We start from the raw sequence: 20,056 nt of genomic DNA, 5'->3' as shown, positions 1-20,056 counted from the left end.
CCAAAGTCTCTCTCCATCTTTCTTGTTGGCTCCCTGAAGGGAAGCACTGGAAGGCCACAATTAGGTCACCCCAAAGCCTTCTCTTCTCCAACCTGAACAATCCTAATTCTCTCAGCCTTTCCTCACAGCAGAGCTGCTCCATCCCTCTGATCCTCTTGCTGCTCCCCTCTGGACTTGCTCCAGCAGGTCCATGTCCTTGCTGTGCTGGAGCCCAGAGCTGGAGGCAGCTCTGCAGGGGTGACAACATTACAACCCTGTGTGTTCCAGCAAGGACACTGTGGAACCTCCTGGAGTAAAGGGGCCATTGTGACACTGTAGGGCCTTCTGGAGCCAAAGGAACCCTGGGACACTGTGGAATCTCATGGAATCAAGGGAGCATTGTGACAATGTGAAAACTCATGGAATTAAGAGGCCATTGTGATACTGCAAGGCCTCATGGAACCAAACGAACCCTGGGAGACTGTGGAAACTCATGGAATCAAGGGGCCATTGAGGCGCTCCAGGGCCTCATGAAATCAAAGGAATCCTGGGACACTGTGGAACCTCATGGAACCAAGGATTCATTGTGCCATGAAGGGCCTCATGGAACCAAGGGAGCCCTGAGACACTTCGGGACCTCATAGAATCAGGGGCCATTGTGACACTGAGGAACCTCGGGGAGTCAAAAACCACTGTGACATTGCAGGGCCTCATGGAACCAAAGGAACCCTGGGACAATGTGGAATCACATGGAATTACTAGGCCACTGTGAAACTACAGGGCCTCATGGAACCAAAGGAACCCTGAGACTTTTCAGAACCTCATGGAACCAACGGGCTGTTGTGACACTGCAGGGTTCATGGAACCAAAGGATTCCTGGAACACTGTGGAATCTCATGGAACCAAGGGGCCACTGTGATATGTGGGGCCTCCTAGAACCAAAGGAGTCCTGAGACATTTTGCAAACCCATGGAATCAAGGGTCCATTATCGCACTGCAGAGCCTTATGAAGCCAAATGGACCCTGCGACTCTGTGGAACCTCATGGAATCCAGTGGCCATTCCCACACTGTAAAACCTCATGGATACTCTCAGGTTCCCATTATTAAGAGACGCCTCCGCCCAAATTCAGCGCAAAGGAGACCATGTGCCAAAGTCAGCAGTCCAGCTCTGATTTGACAGTAAATAGGAGGGAGACAAAAAGAAAGAAAGAGAGAGAGAGAAGAAGGAGGTGGTGGGAAGCCAGTGAGAGAGAGACAGAGATGAAGGAAATGTAGCACACCATGTAGATCCCTGAGGCTCCCACCGGTCCTTCTTCACCAGACCAGTGTCTGGCCCTCCAAAGAACACAAGCCCTGATGATTTGTAGCTCCCACTCCAGTGGTTGGCACTTGGAGCTCCCCCTGTACCCAGAGTTCAGAGCTCCCTTGTACCAGAAAGTTTAAAGAGATTGTGCCTCATTCTGCCAAGACAACCCTTGGAAAAAGGTGTCCCTCTGTGTTTCCTGGTATAAGAGCACTCTATTGTCATCTTCCAAAACCCTGGAGAGGTCCCAGAGATCCCCCAGGAAGGAATTTGGGGCCCCAAGCACATGACCCGTATATAGAGGCTGAGGACTCAGGGGTCAGGGGTGTGAAGATTGAGGACAGTAGAGGAGTAGCCTGAGAGGTCTGGAAGGGGGGTGTCAGGGCTGGTGGAGCTTTTCTTCCTGTCAGAAAACAGCCTAAGAAAGAACTAGTGCCACCAAGGGCAGCTGGGGTGGCCTAGACTGGTGACAAGAAGTCAGAAATTTCCCTCTGAGGTCAGTGTTGTGGTGCAATATGTCACAAAGAAGGAGTCTGGATGAGCCCAAGGCTTTGTGTGTGCAGGAAGAGCCAGGGAGGACGCAGAGATGTCAGTGCAGGAAGGTGCCAGCCAGGTGGGGCAGCCAGGGGGATGACGACAGCCTGCAGGGAAAGGGGCAGGGCATGGACACCGTAGGACAGCCTGGGCTGGAGAGGAGACAGGGATGGGGAGAAGCTGAAAGGCCCTGACACAGCCACCTTCTGCAGGCCTTTGGCCATGGCTGCTGTCTGTACCCCTGAGGCCAGGAGGAGGGGAGTGGCCCTTGCAGCCCTGGGGCCTCCTGGCCTCCTTGTCCCTGCGCAGCAGCCTGGCAGGTGCCACCCCATGGTCCTGCCCTTGGCATTGCACATCCCACATCCCAGTGCCCCAGGAAGAGCCCTGAGGAATGAGGCAGGGACAGGGTCTTCCTTCCCAGGGGCTGGGGGTCAGGGCTTGGTCCTCTGGATTAAGGAAACAAGTCAAGGTTTCTTCAGCATCAGAGCCACCTTTCCCTTGCTTGTCCATCCTTGTCATCACTGTCTGCAGTTCTCTGCTCTAACTGGAACCTGGGGACACGTTCTCAGTTGTGTCTCTCAATGAGACTCATTAGCACTACAAGAAACTTTAGTGTTTCAATCTCACTTTGACTTCTTGAAAAGTTGTTTGAACTTCCTCTCAGGGACTGAGCCTCATGTAAACAACGCCAAACCCCCCAGAGGGTCATGAAATGCCTGGGGGTGTTGCTGTGCTGCTGAGCTGGGCTGGGCTCCTGGCACACAGGGAGCTCCTGGCAAGCAAGAGCTTCAAAGAGACAGTTCTGCTGATGAGCAGCTCCTCTGCACAGCCCAGCAGGGCTGAGGGCACTGCCTGCAGCACCCAGGGCACAAAAGCAAGGCAGAGCGAGGTCACACACAGCCTGGGTTGGGAGGGAAGTCGAGAGGAAGATCCACTGGAAGAGGAATCTTTCCAGGCTCCCTCACAGTGAGTCAGCATGAAGGGCAATGTGTCTGCAGTTGGGGCAAAGATCTCCTAATGCTGGCACATCCCACTCCCTGCTGCACCATCCCAGGCACATCCCAGCAGGGTTCCCTTCTCCCAGGGATTGCTGAGGGGTTGTGAAGCCGGGCTGTGCCACCCAGGCTGCCCCAAGCTGTCCTGCAGAGCAGGGTCCTGTAGCCCAGGGCTGTGCCGGGGCAGGAGTTCTGCCACTGCCAGGGGCAGCTCTCAGCCGGGCTGGGGAGCTCCCTCAGGGCTGGGCACAGGCTGGGGGTGGAAAGAGCAAAACCTGGCAGGGCAGGGCAGGTTTCTTCTGCTATCCAGTGAGAGTTTCATGGGTCAGGGCTGCTCACAGAACCAGAGCACCCCAGGATATTTTCCAGGGGATACTTCAAGGGGAAGGTCCAAGGAGGGATTTCTCTCAAGCTCTCAAGCCACATGTCTGGTGGTTTGAGTTGCAGAGGGAACTCTGAGGAGCTGCAGAAGGCTGAGAACAACTTGCTGGCACTGTTGGTGTCTGGGAGGTGGCCCAGCTGGCTCAGGGTGATGCTGCCCTGAGTGCCCAGTGGGCTCTGCCCTGGCCTCTCCCAGCTGGGCCCTCCCTCTGCATTTCCTTGGTTCTCAGCTTGCCCCTGGTCCTGAGGTTGTTCCCTCCTTCTCTCACTCAGGCTCTTTGGGGAGGGCAGTTTAAGCTACACAGTCCAACACTGATCCTGGGATTCCCTATGGCAGGTGTGTCCCTGGGAATGAGACATTCCAATTGTCCTCTGCCCTCAATCAGACCCAGTCATTAGGACACTTGGCTCTTTTCTGAGGTGTCCTTCCAAGCTGGGAGCTGCCCTGGAGAATGCAAATCACCCTCCCAGCACAGCTGTGTTCTCTGAAAGCCCCAGTGGAGAGGGGCAGAGATGCTGTGCCCATGCCAGGAGATGCTGTTGGGTTGGGGAGATGAGCCACGAGTGTCCTTGGCTCCAAGTGGGTGCTGAGCCCTTGAGACAGACTGAGACATCGAGGGGTGTGGGATGGATCCCTCTGCTCTCAACAGTGTCTGGTGGCTTTTCAGACCCAAATGGGAGTGTGATCAATCTCCATCTCAGGAAGGAGCAAACCCAGGGCAGTTGGGAACAAGAGAGGGACAAACCAGGTTCCCTTCCTCTGCACTAAGCCCCAGACAATCCTCCTGCCTGGTAGGACCTGCTCTGTTCTCCCTGAGTGCATCAGAAGTGCTGAGGGGTTCTGACATCCAGGAACACTCCTCAGCAGAGATGAGGGAGTCTGAAAACAATCCCAAACTTCTGAAACTGCCTTCTGCTCTCTTGGTTCTTCTTGGGAGTGCAGATGCTGACAAATTCTTTTGCAGTGGGAGCAGTTTCATCTGACACAGCTGAACACCAGGACGGGCCCCTGTGCCCACCATGCCCATGACCCCACCGGTGCAGAGCAGGGCTGAGCCCTCACAGCCAGTGGGCAGAGGGTCTGCTCCTCATGGAAGATGTTGTGAGCCCTGAGTAGGGCTTCAGCCATGGAGCTGAAGGAGAGACTCCTAGAAGAGGAAAACAGGTGGGGGAGTGTAACAGGGAGGGGAGTATTGGGAAATGGCTTTGCTTTTTCTCAGGAAGTTTCTTGCTAATGTACTGCTGGTATTTCCTCCTTGAATAGTGCCCCACACCAAGAGGCAGCAAATGTGCAACAGCAGCTCCATGCCCCAGTTCCTCCTCCTGGTATTTGCAGACAGGCGGGAGCTGCAGCTCCTGCACTTCTGGCTCTTCCTGGCCATCTCCCTGGCTGCCCTCCTGGCCAACGGCCTCATCCTCAGCGCCGTAGCCTGCGACCACCACCTGCACACCCCCATGGGCTTCTTCCTGCTCAACCTCTCCCTCACAGACCTGGGCTGCATCTGCACCACTGTCCCCAAAGCCATGCACAGTTCCCTCCAGAACACCACAACCATCTCCTACATGGGATGTGTTGCACAGACCTTTTTCTTTTTCTTCTTCCTTGGAGCAGAGTATTTCCTCCTGACCATCATGTGCTACGACCGCTACGTTGCCATCTGCAAACCCCTGCACTACGGGACCCTCCTGGGCAGCAGAGCTTGTGCCCACATGGCAGCAGCTGCCTGGGCCACTGGCTTTCTCAATTCTCTTCTGCACTCAGCCAGTACATTTTCCCTGCCCCTGTGCCAGGGCAATGCCCTGGGCCAGTTCTTCTGTGAAATCCCACACATCCTCAAGCTCTCCTGCTCACACTCAGGCTACCTCAGGGAAACTGGGCTCATTGGGGTTAGTTGCTGTTTGGGATTTGGTTGTTTCATTTTCATTGTTTTCTCCTATGTGCAGATCTTCAGGGCTGTGCTGAGGATCCCCTCTCAGCAGGGACGGCACAAAGCCTTTTCCACCTGCCTCCCTCACCTGGCCGTGGTCTCCCTGTTTGCCAGCACTGGCATATTTGCCCACCTGGAGCCCCCCTCCATCTCCTCCCCATCCCTGGATCTGGCCCTGTCAGTTCTGTACTCGGTGGTTCCTCCAGCACTAAACCCCCTCATCTACAGCCTCAGGAATCAGGAGATCAAGGATGCCCTGAGAAAAATGGTGACTGGATGCTTTTCAGGAGCAATAAAGTGCCTGTTTTCTGGTGTGTAGCATTCAGGATGGGACTCCTTAATGGCCCAGCCTTCCTGCTCAGGCTTTTTGTGGAGGTCATCAGGTTCTTCTGGCAATAATTTTCTGTGCAATGATATATTATTATGCATCTGTCTTCTAATTTAGTGCCTGCACATTCAATTTGACCCAGAGATGTATAAATGATGAATTGTACTGGCTGAGTATTTAAATAAAATAAAGGACCCTGCAGTGCCTTCTTTGTCCAAGACTCTTCTTCTTATATGTTCCTAAAGGACAGTACACTGCAGGACAGGGTGTATTTGCAAACGGGGAGGGGACAATAATCCCAGCCCAGCAGCACTGCCAGGGAGCAGCAGTGCTTGGTCTTTGCGGAGTTGCTCTCTTGCCACTTCCACACTGTCCTCCTGAGCCCCTTTCTCACTGTAAGGCCTGAGTGCTCTCTGAGCACAAGTCCTGGGGGCTGGAAGCCCTTGGAACACAGGCAGGGACAGGCCCTGGGAACTTGTGAAGCAGAGCTGGGCTCCCTTCCAGCATCTCCAGGATGCTATGGGATCTTCTGAGGGCAGGGCATGTACCGGGTCACTTCTGTGACCTTGTTCCAGGGCTGCAACTCTCCTGCAGTGACACCATGACACTCCTGCTCTTTGCTTTCCAGGTTTCATTTTTAGATCCAGTCTTCCCCTCCTGTTCCCAGGGACATTCTGGGAGTGCTTCAGAGCTGCCATCCTGGGGCAGCTCCTGCCCAGCGTGGGCAGGCACAAGGTCTCCCCACCTGCTCCTCTCCCCTCCCCAGTGCCACTGTTTTCTGCAGCCTCCTCCTCCTTGCCCAGCACAGCCCTCCTGGCACAGTTGGACACAGCCCTTGTTCTACCCCCTCTTCAGGCACCTGCCCAACCCCCTCAGCTCCAGCCTGATGGCCAGAAACCTTCAGGGCAGGGAGGCACTGGGCAAAATGCTCAGGACACCCATGGGCTGCAGGGAGAGACCATTGGAGTGATGGGTCTGTAGGGAGAAATCACTGCTGCCTCCCTTCTGAATCACCCTCAGGACCTGGACAAGCCTAGATTTTTTCTTGTTTCCATGAGGCTTTTAAGTGTTAAAATGTCCCCTTGATTCCATGAGGCTGCACAGTGTCCCCGGGTTCATTTGGCTCCAGAATGCCCTGTAGTGTCACAGTGGTCCCTTGAGTCCATGAGGTGTCCTCAGTGTCAGAATGACCCCTTGATTCCATGAAGTTGCACAGTGTCCCTTGGTTCCATTTTTCCACAAGTTTTCCCAGTGTCACAATGGCCCCTTGATTCCATAGGGTTCCCCAGTGTCCCAAGGTCCATTTGGCTCCAAAAAGGCCCTGTAGTGTCACAGTGGCCCCTTGATTTTATGAGGTTCCACTGTGTCCCAGGGTTCCTTTGTTTCCATGAAGCACCACAGTGACAACAATCGTTCCTGGGTTCCATGAAGTTCCAAACTGTTTCAGGGTTCCTTTTGTTCCACAAGGCCCCAAATATTAAATGGTCCCCTGGTTCCATGAGATTTCACAGTGTCCCTGTGTTCCTTGGTTTCCATGAGGCCCTGCAGTGTCCCAATAGCCTCTTAATTCCATGAGTGTCATCACAAAGCTGACCCCGTCCAGATGCATGTTTTGGGGAGGTAAAGAGGAACTAGGCTAAAAGGGAAAAGATAAATGGGGAAGGAAAGAGGGGCTTGGCCAATGGAGAAGAAAGATTTTGATGAGGTAAAACCAAGTTTGGGTCATTCTGAGGGTGCTGAAATACTAACTGTGCAAACACTCCTGATGGACCTTTACCCTCTTTATACCCTCAAGCCCCAACACTACCCAAAAGTACTGCCACCCCCAAGGAAAGGAATCCACTGCTCTAATCCCAGCCTCAACCTGACCTCAAAGGTAAAGCCCAAACCCAGAACTGCAGACTCTTATTTGTACTCCAATGCCCACCCCATTCCCAAAACTGTATTACCAGTATGAAAAGCCAAGCTTTAATCCTGACCCAGCCCAAAACCCTCTTCCCCTAATCATGAACCAGACACTGCCAGCAGAACAACAAACCTCCCAAAGTTCTGCCTCATCCTGACCCTGAGCATTAAACCCCAAGCCCTGACCATTCAGCACCCCCACAGCCCTTGGGAGCAGGTCAAGGACCTGGAGGGCCCAGAGCAGGCCCAGGGGGTTGGCAGAGGAATGGGAGGTGACCTGGATCTGCTCAGCTCTGCAGTGACCCCCAGGAGAAGGGCCTGGGCTCTGGGAGGGATGTCCTGTGGCACAGGGGCTCAAGATCCAAGTTAATCAGGTCAAGTGCACATGGCAACAGCCAGAGCTGGTGCAGAGACATCAGGGAGGGTCTAGAAATGCTGCTGGGAGGGGGGTGGGAAAGCAGGAGGGGTATGTGCAGCCTGCAAGGCCAGAGCAGCAGCAGGGCCAGGGCAGGACAGCCTGCAGGAGAGATGGCCAAGGGCTCTGGCAGGGCTGCAAGGCCCAAAGGCACCCAGGCCTTTGTCCCCTTGCCTCTGGCAGCTGCCTCTGCCACTCAGGCCACCACAACCAACTTGCCTGGCAGGTTCTGCACTTGGTTTCTGCCTCGCCCCTCCCTCAGGAACCTGGCAGGGGTTGCCCAGTTTTGGGCCTTTGTTGTTCCTCCCCCTCCCATCCCAGTGCCCCCCAAACAGCCCTGAGCCAGCCGGGAGGGACAGGATCTGCTGGGCCAGGGCCTGGGGCTCAGGCCTTGGCCTTTGTGCTCCACAAAACCAAGGCAGGCTTTGCTCAGCAGTGCAGGGGCCTGCCCAGAGCCTTTGTCTGCCTGCACTCCTGGCCTCCAAGGAGCTGCTCCGAGGAGTCCCTGGGGAGGCTTTGGCAGTGCCTGCCCTCAGTGGGGCCCAGCAATGCTTCAAGGCACTTGCAGTTTGGCTTCTGACTTCTTCAGCACCTGCTTCAATCTTCTCTCAGTACCTCAGGATCATGGACTGGGCTGCAAACACACCGTGGGGCTCATTAAATTCCAGAAATCCCTCAGGATCTCTTTGTCTTCCTTTAATTGTCTTCAAGGCAATTTCAAAACAAGTCTTCAAAGTTTGTACTTTTTTTATTTTAATTCAATGATGGATATTTTTTAGTTCAGAGAAGAGGTGATAGAGGTGTTCTCCACGTGATCTTGATGCTGAGTGTCTCCTCAGGAGATCCACACTGACCCTGCATGATCAACCTTGTTCCTCACCCCCCAGCCTCACCAGTTCTGACATGGCCCATCTTGGACTGACAGCTGATGCAACTCCAAACACACTGTGGGACCCATTAAAACACTGAAAAACAAATTATTTCCCTTCCTTTATTTTTTTTCGAATCTTCAAGACTTCTACAGCTAATTGGAGTTGTTTTGTAGTTTAGCTAAGCAGGAAGATTTCAAAGTAGATGTCACAAAAAAAATATATTTTTTTATGAAAGAGAATGATTTTCACAGAACGTTGGGATGCAAGAGTCAGGGTGCAAAGGATTTTGATCCAAAGACAAGGAGGGAAATAACATTAGTAGCACTTAGTCATTGACCAATTGAACAATTATGAAGTGGTTTGATAGCATTTACCACAATTTTAACAGTGACTGAATTATAGATTCACAACAACATTCATGTCACAGTCAGTTCACACCCACACCCAGGCAGAGATGCATGGACACATCAATAGCTGGCTGTGGACAGGTCCCTCTCCCAAATTCTCCTCCTTGTCAGGGAAACACTCCCCCAAATCCCTTTGTGTTTCCCACCAGACAAGGGTCCCAGCTGGAGGAGTGTTTGTGGAGGGGGATCAGAATTGTCCTGGGCATCAGCGAGGGTTTTTGGAGTGTTGCAAACTGGAGGGTTCCCGAGCTGGGAGAGGCTGCCAGAGGTGTCCCACTGAGAGGGAGGTGCTGGGGAGCTGCCAGGGCCTCCCTCAGCCCCGCTGGTTGTGGGCTCCCAAGGGGACTGGCTTGAGTTATCTGCTGAATTTCCATCCTGGTGTCAGGAATGACTGGAGTTTCCAAACTATTTGGGAATTGTATCCAAACTGTGTAAATTGGGTTACTATTCAGGTAGGGAATGTTCCAAGGTTTTCAGGGGATGACTGATTATCCTGTGTTCCCCTGCTCATACACTCCGGATTGTTCCCACCTGTATCATCCAGGAGCACCTGGTCCAGTCCAGGGACACTTCCCCACACCCTGGTCCAGTCCAGGGGCTCTTCATTGCTCAGCTGGTTTGGTCAAGGCTTGTCAGGAGCTCCTGAGATCATACTTATAAGAAGGACGGGGACAGACTTAGTTGTAATAAGACAAGTGATAATGGTTTTCAACTAAAAAAGAGCAGATTTCAATTAGATATGATGAAGAAATTTTTTACACTGAAGGTGGTGAAACACTGGCATGAGTCACCCAGAGAGGTCATAGAAGCCCCAGCCTTGGAAACATTCAAGGTCAGGTTAGAAAGGGCTGTGAGAACCCTGAGCTAGTTGAACGTGTCCATGGACAATAATTTGGACAATTTCTTTAATAACTCTCCCTGATAATTTAATTCTACTTAAACACACATATCCTAGGGAATGCCACGTGCTTTTCAGCATTATTTTATGTGTAAATCAGAATAATATGTTTTCAGAGCATCATCTAAAAGGAAACATGAACTAAAACCTATTTAACCAATGAGGTATTGCTTTTAAACTATCACAAGGTCATAAAAAAGATAATCTCAAAGCTATAAGTTTTCTAATTGTGATCAACAACAACCTAATCATGAAAGAAAGTCTATCTGAATGGCTGTCATAGACCTCTGCACAGCCTTGCTTATCTTTATAGATCCTTTCCTTTGTCATTTGGTAACATTTTCACTACCAAGTTTTGCTATGTAAAATTAAAATATGGCACTGGAATTAGAAATAACATTATCTTACTGCTCAGTCTTAAATGAGCAATGAAACTCAGATGCAGTTTTATTATTCTAGAAGAAAGTATATTTGTTAATATTAGGTGCAACTCGACAGTAAAACTGGAAAAGTATAAAATGTGCTGGAGATTGACTTTTTTCTTATTTCTCAGTAATCTGTCACACAAACTCTGTATTGGATTTACTCACTTTCCTGAAGTCTTTCTACTGGTTTGGACACAAACCTAATCCAGCTGTTTAGAAGCAAACTGTTTCAAGTTTAACTCTATTTTTGAGCTCTAAGGTTTATGAGATTTCTCTTTTCTTTGTTTTTGTTTTTCTTTTCCTTTAAAATGGTATGGATGTCACTCTACACTATTCTTACTCAACAGCTACACCTACATATCTCTCAAGATCAAGATTTGTTGGGCTCTCGCTTTAGAATTCAAAACTGGCTTAAATTGTTTTCACTGGCATTTATTCAACCAAAGCTACTTCTCCAGGATGGCCATGAAAAGGGAATGCAAAAGGGACACACCTACACCAGCTACAAATGTAAAAGCTTTCTTGAAAAATAAAAAACCACCAACAACCAACCAAAACAAAACCAGAGAACAAAACACTCACAGTGTTCAGGGTGTATTTGCTCAATTCTCTCATTTCCAATTGTTATGAAGAGAACAACCAGAGGGGTTTAGAGCCTCAGGCACTGTAAATCAGCACATTGGAACTGACTTTCTTACAACTAAAGAACTTGGTGGATTCTGGCTCAATATATTGCCAGTGGTTTCTATTACTGTTATTAAACAAATTCTCTAAGTCTATCCAGTGAGTGCTCCTTGTCAGCACTTCCAACTTCTATTCTAAAACAGGTTCCAAAATGCAGCTGAGTCTCTCTATATTCTTGACTAGATCAACTGTCCCTGATAGAATACACCATCATGAAGTACATGATACACCTCTCACCTTCACAATATGTTAACTACGTAACTGTTTTCGTTCTCTAGTTCTTAAAGTTAACAATGTGACAAATTAGAAGCCAAAAAGAACAATTTTGGTAGTAAGAACTACTAATGCAAACCTATTCTTCAGAACTTCCAGTCCTCAGTTAACAAATAACATTTTGTTCAGCAGAGTGTTTGTGGAATTGTTACAGGCACAGAAATGTAACACTCACCTCCTGGAGGCCTGACAATTGTTACAGCATCACTCATCAAGCTGCCCTGGCTGTTGGGTGCATTCACTTGCACTGTGGAGTTAGAAAATGGAATCAGGCCTTTAATGGTACCCACACATTGAATTTCCTGCTGCTGCAGAACATCTGAGTATCATTTACAACAGAATAATGAGCATTATCTGTCATGAAAAAACAAGAAAGGGGGAGAAGAACAAATGTTAGACCTTGTGTCTGCTACAGTTCACTGCCTTCATGAACTAAGTCTTATTCCTACTCAAAAGAAGACTTGCTGTTTATACCAATAACACACACACACACACACAAACAAAATTCTGGCTATTGGGGAGAAAAAAATATTATTCATCATTTCTCCTGCTTTTGGCAACAGTTTATGGTACTTGTAAACCTTGGAAAATAAACAAACCAACCCATGAAGCAACCATGCATTGCAGAGCTGACTGCTCTATACTGCAAACAGGAGCCAGCTCTCAGAAATTACTGATCTTCTAGAAAAGTTGTGTGAGAACTGCAGATTCCAAACAATAGTGTTAATTCTTGTGCCTATGATACACTGGTAAAAATTTCTGAATTCACTAGAAAAATGCTTCCCTTAGGAGTTTATAAGCTAACTCATTGCACAGAGCAGAAAAAGTCACCTGCAGTAACACCTGCTTTCCAGCATGGCCTGCAGTCCCCTCACAGATAAAAGGATTGGAAGCATTCAGTTGATCAGCTGAAATCATCAGAGGACACCACAGCAACCTCCACGTCCTTTGCAAACCTTTTAAGGTCTCAAACTTAAGATAAGACAATATTCTGCCCTACAAAAATAAACAAACCTTTTCCAAAATACCCAGTAAGACTAGAAAATAAAAAAAAAATTCTATGTCAGGTAACAATTTTTTTCAAACCAATGAAGAGTTCACTCACATGTCTGAGAGCAAAGCTGAGCTCATTTAAAGATTATCCTGTATTTCGAACACAGAAAGCACTCTATAAATGATTAATATTCTTACTACTGTTCATCATTCCATGGAGAGCTCTCACAGTGAATCAAAGGAAATTCTCTGTTACAAACAGCATCAGAATCACACAAGTCTAAGATCATAGGTATGAGAATGAGATTAAACAGAATATAACTATTAAAAATATTGTAAGTGAAGTCAGGCATTGTCACAGGTAGCAGACTGAATATTCACATCTTAGCCCTCTACAAAACCTAGATAAGATGGAATGACAAAAATCCCAGAAAAGCAATGTTTTAATTAATTTTTAAGGGAAACTCCTTGGATTTACACATTTTTATTCAAGTTTTAAATGAGCTGTTAAAACTGAAATGTCATTAAATGTGAAAATGGTTTTCAAACCTCCCATATTTCCAGGATGTGCTCTAACACGTGTGTGTGCAGCACATTTCAGTCCTGCTCACAGGACACTTCACCACAGATGAGTGATCTGCGTTTTCTTCTGATTTGGGGATTCCTACAAGCAATCTCTGATTTACTTACAGTGCAAGTCCACACAATTCCATGATTTTGGTGTTCACAGAGTGGCACAAAGGGTGTTTGCAGTGATTCTTCTGGTAACATGTGACACACTTCTTTTCTGAGGTTTTGTGGAGGGGGGGCAGTTTTGTAAAACTCTTTGTAAACCTGCCTTGTAGCCCAGTTCCTTATTGCTCCAATTCTCCCTGGATGACCCCGTGCCACAGCACCAGAGCACCCGGACAGACTCCAGCAGGGTGAAGGTGGGATGGTTTCATGGAGCCTGATGGATTCAGTTTGGATTTCACTGAAGTTTACACAAGTCCCAGACCCTATTTTAGATACAGCAACGAAGGCAAAACTTCTTATCCTGCCAGAAGAACAACCACATTTCACACATTCCACACACAGAATCCTGCAGGAGCAAAGTTTTGTCTGACATCACTCTGATGGACCCAGGCTGCTCAACCAGCACCACAAAAATGCATCCACAGTCCTTGAACTCAGCTCTTCAATTGTACATCCAACCCTCCTTCTGCACCTTTGTGAAACTGTCCCTGGGTGTGATTTGGGAGCAGATACAACCCAGCACACCTGGGTAGCCTCATCTCCTCGGATGGTAAGATTGACGGGGAGATAGACAGCAGGTTAGCAAAGGCATAGAGTGCTTTTGGAAAGCTTCATAAAAGAGTTTGACGAAACAAACACCTGAAGAAAAGTACAGAGATCAGTGTTTACAGAGCCATAGTGCTGTCTGCTCTCTTATACGGGTCTGAATCATGGGTCATCTACAGCCACCACCTGCGACTCCTCGAACGCTTCCATCAACTCTGTCTCCACACAATCCTAAACATCCACTGGTCAGATTATGTGACCAATCCATCTGTTCTAGAACAAGCAGCAGTCACAAGTATTGAGGCCATGTTGCTGAGAACACAGCTGCTCTGGGCAGGGCACGTCTCCAGGATGAAGGACCAACCACTGCCTCCCTAAGATCCTGCTCTATGGTGAACTTGCCACTGGCTGCTGCAAGAGAGGAGCTCCAAAGAGAAGATACAAGGACTCCCTGAAACAACATCTCAGCCTTGGCCATATTGATCATCATAACTGGTCTACTCTGGCCTCCAATTGGGAGGCCTGAAGACACACCATCTATAACGCAGTTGTCTCCTTTGAGAACGCAGCAGGATCACTCTCGAGGAGAAAAGACAACGCAGAAAGAACCGTGTCTTGCAGAATATACCATCTAAAGAGTCTTTCTGCTGTGCCTTTTGCAACCAGACATGTCTATCTCATATTGGCCTTTTCAGCCACCAACACGCTTGCAACAAACGTGGATAGAGCCCTTCCCAAATCTTCGTTCACGAAGCCCAGCCGTGATGATGATGAATCTATAATTCAGTCACTGTTAAAATTGTAGCAAATGCTATTGAATCACTTGATAATGTTCAATTGGTCAATGATTAAGTGCTACTAATTGCTTTTACCCCCCTGTGTTTGGATCAAAATCCTTTGAGCCCTGACCCTCTTGCATCCCAAGGCTCTGTGTAAATCATTCCCTTTCATCAAAAAATATATATTTCTTGTAACTTCCACTTTAAAATCTTCCTGCTTAGCTAAACTACAAAACAACTCCAATTAGCTATAGAAGTCTTGAAGACATGAAGACAATTAAAGGAAGAAAAATAATTTGTTTTCCTGTGTTTTAATGGTCCCAAAGTGTGTTTGGAGTTGCATCAGCTGTCAGTCCAAGATGGGCCATGTCAGAACTGGTGAGGCTGGGGGGTGAGGAGCAAGGTTGATCATTCAGGGTCAGTGTGGATCTCCTGAGGAGACACACAGCATCAAGATCACTTGAAGAACACCTCTATCACCTCTCCTCTGAACTAAAAAATAGCCATCCTTGAATTAAAACAAAAAAAGTACAAACTTTGAAAACTTGTTTTGAAATTACCTTGAAGACAATTAAAGGAAGACAAAGACATCCTGAGGGATTTCTGGAATTTAATGAGCCCCACGGTGTGTTTGCAGCCCAGCCCATGATCCTGAGGTACTGAGAGAAGATTGAAGCAGCTGCTGAAGAAGTCAGAAGCCAAACTGCAAGTGCCTTGAAGCATTGCTGGGCCCCACTGAGGGCAGGCACTGCCAAAGCCTCCCCAGGGACTCCTTGGAGCAGCTCCTTGGAGGCCAGGAGTGCAGGCAGACAAAGGCTCTGGGCAGGCCCCTGCACGGCTGAGCAAAGCCTGCCTTGGTTTTGTGGAGCACAAAGGCCAAGGCCTGAGCCCCAGGCCCTGGCCCAGCAGATCCTGTCCCTCCCGGCTGGCTCAGGGCTGTTTGGGGGGCACTGGGATGGGAGGGGGAGGAACAACAAAGGCCCAAAACTGGGCAACCCCTGCCAGGCTCCTGAGGGAGGGATGAGGCAGAACCCAAGGGCAGAACCTGCCAGGCAAGTTGGTTGTGGTGGCCTGAGTGGCAGAGGCAGCTGCCAGAGGCAAGGGGACAAAGGCCTGGGTGCCTTTGGGCCTTGCAGCCCTGCCAGAGCCCTTGGCCATCTCTCCTGCAGGCTGTCCTGCCCTGGCCCTGCTGCTGCTCTGGCCTTGCAGGCTGCACACCCCCCTCCTGCTTTCCCACCCCCCTCCCAGCAGCATTTCTAGACCCTCCCTGATGTCTCTGCACCAGCTCTGGCTGTTCCCTGGAACACAAAGCCATGGGCTGATCCTGACTCCCTCTGGGTGACCTCTTGCAGCACAAGGGTCCCTGTTGAGTGACATTTCTTTTTCCTCACCTTCAGTCTGAACCTTCCACGCTACTCTTTGTGGAGATTTCATTCTATTTCCAATAGGGACAAGAGCTCCATCCTGTCAGATCTCCTCTAGACCCTCTCCAGTTCTTCTTCATTCTTCCAGAATGGAGAGCCCCACACCCAGACAGACCAGTCCAGATGTGGTGACCCCAGGGCTGAGTCCAGGAGGGTGACAACTCCCTTGTCTGGGTGCCCACACTCCCCCCAAGGCAACCCCATGTGCAGTTGGCCTTAAATCAAGGGGCCATTCTGATTCTTTGTAACGTCACGGAATCAAGTGGCACCGTGACACTGCAGGGCCTCATGGAACCAAAGGAATGCAGGGACACTGGGGAATCTCATGGAACCAAGGGCCCACTGTGACATGTGGGGTCTCCTTTGAACAAAAGGAACCCTGAGACATCTCAGAGCCTCCTGGAACCAAGGGGCCACTGTGCCTCCCCAGAACTCCATGGAATCAAGTAGAGCTGCTGCCTCCCCCCCGCCGCCGCACGGACCGGAGTCGCCGGCTCTGCCCCGCTTGGACACCTCTGGAGTCAGCGTGTTCTTGGGCAGCACAACTGATCTCAGACCAGAGAGTTTCCCACATTTTGCTTTGCCCCCTCTTTCCCCTGGTTTTGTTTCTTGTTCTTTGTTCATTCAGGAGGAAAAGGGGGAAGGGAGGCACATGTTGATCCCTGGTTCCATCTGTTTACAAAAGGGAGTTGGGGCAGTGGGGGAGAGAGGAGACAATTTCTTTCTCTGCTGTTGCTTTGAAGTGTTCTGTTGGTATTGCTGTTTTTGCTGCTATATTTCTTGTCAGTAAACTCTTATTTTTTCACTTATACCTTCTTATATTTTGTCTCCTTGTACTGGTGGGGAATAAAAGAGGAGTGAATTCATTTGATTGGAGTTCCCACCCCAATATGTGTCTTTAAACCAGGACAGGTTGCTCAAGGGCTCCCTGAAATTTGGCATCATTCACAAAGGACTGAAAAATGCATTTTCTCCCAATGTACAGAGAGATAATAAAGATGTTCTGTAGTGGTGTTCAAGGGCTGGTCACTGAGGGGATTCATCAGGAAGTTTCTGCCAAGAGGACTTTGTACCATGGATTTTATTGGACACTCTTCATTCAGTCAACTTCCCATCCACCACATCTTCCACTTCTTCAGTCCAGCTCTCACCAGTCTGGCCATAAGGAGACCACAGCAGACCATGTCAAGGGCCTTGATAAAGTCTGGACACACAACATCCTCTTCTTTTCCCTCCCACAGGGGTTCTGCAATCCCTGCCTTGTCCTTCCCATGCCTGGCAATGGCTGCAGGAGGACTTGCCCTATCCCCTTCCCTGCTGAGCCTGAGCAGTCTGGAACTCTGCCAACCCTCCTTGCTGCCCTGTTTGCAGACTGGCTCCATGTCTGCCTTTGCCAAGGCCCCAGGAAGCTCTGGGCTGGCTCTGGCCTTTCCAAGGGTTTGGGAGAGGTCTCCCAGTGACACTGCCCAGCCTTCTCAATAGCCCTGACACCAAAACCTTTTCCATAGCCCACACTTGCAGAGGAGTGCCCAGGACACAACACAGCTTGTCCTGGTGGTTCTGGAGAATGAGAAGGGATTTATTCCTCCAGGCCAACCCCTCCAATTGTATTTGAGTGCAGCTGAAAGGTTTCCTCAGCATTTTCCCCAGTGCCTCCCTGCCCTGAAGGTTTGTGGCCCTCAGGCTGGAGCTGAGGGGGTTGGGCAGGTGCCCGAGGAGGGGGTAGAACAAGGGCTGTGTCCAACTGTGCCAGGAGGGCTGTGCTGGGCAAGGAGGAGGAGGCTGCAGAAAACAGTGGCACTGGGGAGGGGAGAGGAGCAGGTGGAGAGACCTTGTGCCTGCCCACGCTGGGCAGGAGCTGCCCCAGGATGGCAGCTCTGAAGCACTCCCAGGATGTCCCTGGGAACAGGAGGGGAAGACTGGATCTGAAAATGGAACCTGGAAAGCAGAGAGTAGGAGTGTCATGGGGACACTGCAGGAGAGTTCCAGCCCTGGAGTGACCCAGTCCATGCAGTGGCCTCAGAAGATCCCACAGCATCCTGGAGATGCTGGAAGGGAGCCCAGCTCTGCTTCATAAGTTCCCAGGGCCTGTTCCTGCCTGTGCTCCAAGGGCTTCCAGCCCCCAGGACTGTGCTCAGAGAGCACTCAGGCCTTACAGTGAGAAAGGGGCTCAGGAGGACAGTGTGGAAGTGGCAAGAGAGCAGCTCTGGGAAGACCAAGCACTGCTGCTCCCTGGCAGTGCTGCTGGGCTGGGATTATTGTCCCCTTCCCATTTGCAAATACACCCTGCAGTGTGCTGTCCTTTAGGAACATCTAAGAAGAAGGGTCTTGGACAAAGAAGGCTCTACAGGGTCCTTTATTTTGTTTAAATACTCAGAGAGCACAATTTTTACATTTTGGGGTCAAATTGAATGTATAGACACTAAAATAGAAGGCAGATGCATAATAATATATCATTGCACAGAAAATTATTGCAAGAAGAACCCGATGACCTCCACAAGCAACCTGAGCAGGAAGGCTGGGCCATTAAGGAGTCCCATTCTGAATGTTACACACCAGAACACAGGCACCTTATTGCTCCTGAAAAGCATCCAGCCATCATTTTTCTCAGGGCATCCTTGAGCTCCTGGTTCCTCAGGCTGTAGATGAGGGGGTTCAGTGCTGGAGGAACCACCGAGTACAGAACTGACAGGGCCAGGTCCAGGGATGGGGAGGAGATTGAGGGGGGCTTCAGATCAGAAAATATGCCAGTGCTGAGGAACAGGGAGACCACCGCCAGGTGAGGGAGGCACGTGGAAAAGGCTTTGTGCCGTCCCTGCTGAGAGGGGATCCTCAGCACAGCCCTGAAGATCTGCACATAGGAGAAAACAATGAAAATGAAACAACAGAACACTAAACAGACACCAACTTCAATAAGCCCAATTTCCCTGAGGTAGCCTGAGTGTGAGCAGGAGAGCTTGAGGATGTGTGGGATTTCACAGAAGAACTGGCCCAGGGCATTGCCCTGGCACAGGGGCAGAGAAAATGTATTGGCTGTGTGCAGCAGAGCAGTGAGAAAGCCAGTGGCCCAGGCAGCTGCTGCCATGTGGGCACAAGCTCTGCTGCCCAGGAGGGTCCCGTAGTGCAGGGGTTTGCAGATGGCAACGTAGCGGTCGTAGCACATGATGGTGAGGAGGGAAAACTCTGCTGACATGAAAAAGGCAAAGAAAAAGAGCTGTGCAGCACATCCCATGTAGGAGATGGTTGTGGTGTTCTGGAGGGAATTGTGCATGGCTTTGGGGACAGTGGTGCAGATGGATCCCAGGTCTGTGAGGGAGAGGTTGAGCAGGAAGAAGCCCATGGGGGTGTGCAGGTGGTGGTCACAGGCTACGGCGCTGAGGATGAGGCCGTTGGCCAGGAGGGCAGCCAGGGAGATGGCCAGGAAGAGCCAGAAGTGCAGGAGCTGCAGCTCCCGCCTGTCTGCGAATGCCAGGAGGAGGAACTGGGGCATGGAGCTGCTGTTGGACATTTGTTGCCTCTAGATGTGGGGCACTGTTTAAGTAGGAAATAACAGTGATAAGTTAGGGTAGAACATTCTGAGAAAAATCAAAGCCAAATTCCAACACCCCTCTCACTGCTCCATTGGTTTTCCTTTTCTTGGAGTCCTTCCTTCAGCTCCAGGGCTGGAGCTCTGGTTGGGGCTCACTACATCTTCCATGAGGAGCAGACCCTCTGCCCACTGGCTGTGAGGGCTCAGCCCTGCTCTGCACCCGTGGGGTCATGGGCATGGTGGGCACAGGGACCTGTCCTGGTGTTCAGCTGTGTCAGATGAAACTGCTCCCACTGCAAAAGGGCTTGTCAGCATCTGCACTCCCAGAAGAACCAAGAGAGCAGAAGGCAGTTTCAGAAGTTTGAGTTTGGTTTTTTCAGACTCCCCTCATCTCTGCTGAGGAGTGTTCCTGGATGTCAGAACCCCTCAGTACTTCTGATGCACTCAGGGAGAACAGAGTAGGTCCTGCCAGGCAGGAAAATTGTCCCGGGCTTTGTGCAGAGTGAGGGGAGCTGGTCTGTCCCTCTCTCTTGTTCCCAACTGCCCTGGCTTTTCTCCTTCCTGAGATGGAGATTGATCACATTCCAATTTGGGTATGAAAAGCCACCAGACACTGTTGAGAGCAGAGGGATCCATCCCAGAGCCCTCAAGGTCTCAGCCTGTCTCAAGGGCTCAGCACCCACTTGGAGCCAAGGACACTCGTGGCTCATCTCCCCAACCCA

The 20,056-nt window shown here is 50.1% G+C and overlaps 2 protein-coding genes across 2 annotated transcripts; one reads left to right on the top strand and one right to left on the bottom strand.

Moving 5' to 3' along the window:
* The first annotated feature begins 4,213 nt into the window (after window positions 1-4,213).
* On the top strand, window positions 4,214-5,440 carry LOC116781586 (olfactory receptor 14J1-like). The gene is made up of 2 exons (XM_032677241.1): window positions 4,214-4,295; window positions 4,458-5,440. The coding sequence occupies exons 1-2, from the start codon at window positions 4,214-4,216 to the stop codon at window positions 5,438-5,440; spliced, it is 1,065 nt and encodes a 354-aa protein (XP_032533132.1).
* Window positions 5,441-15,630: 10,190 nt separating this feature from the next.
* Window positions 15,631-19,313, bottom strand: LOC116781584 (olfactory receptor 14J1-like). Its single transcript, XM_032677239.1, has 2 exons — window positions 18,402-19,313; window positions 15,631-15,886 (listed from the first exon to the last, which is right to left on the bottom strand). Exons 1-2 carry the CDS (start codon window positions 19,311-19,313, stop codon window positions 15,860-15,862), a joined length of 939 nt encoding a protein of 312 aa, XP_032533130.1. The 3' UTR covers window positions 15,631-15,859.
* Window positions 19,314-20,056: the final 743 nt, after the last annotated feature.

The sequence above is a fragment of the Chiroxiphia lanceolata genome (genome assembly GCF_009829145.1).
Source record: "Chiroxiphia lanceolata isolate bChiLan1 chromosome W unlocalized genomic scaffold, bChiLan1.pri scaffold_69_arrow_ctg1, whole genome shotgun sequence".
Classification (NCBI taxonomy): Eukaryota; Metazoa; Chordata; class Aves; order Passeriformes; family Pipridae; genus Chiroxiphia; species Chiroxiphia lanceolata.
This window is presented reverse-complemented; position numbering and strand designations above follow the sequence as displayed.

Bases quoted from the DNA above. Each gene is read 5' to 3' on its own strand.
- LOC116781586 (XM_032677241.1), top strand. From the start codon at position 4,214: ATGCCCATGACCCCACCGGTGCAGAGCAGGGCTGAGCCCTCACAGCCA. The intron at 4,296-4,457 runs GTGAGCCCTGAG...CTCCTTGAATAG, and splicing joins TGCTCCTCATGGAAGATGTT to TGCCCCACACCAAGAGGCAG.
- LOC116781584 (XM_032677239.1), bottom strand. From the start codon at position 19,313: ATGTCCAACAGCAGCTCCATGCCCCAGTTCCTCCTCCTGGCATTCGCA. The intron at 15,887-18,401 runs GCTGGATGCTTT...CCATTCTGGAAG, and splicing joins ATGCCCTGAGAAAAATGATG to AATGAAGAAGAACTGGAGAG.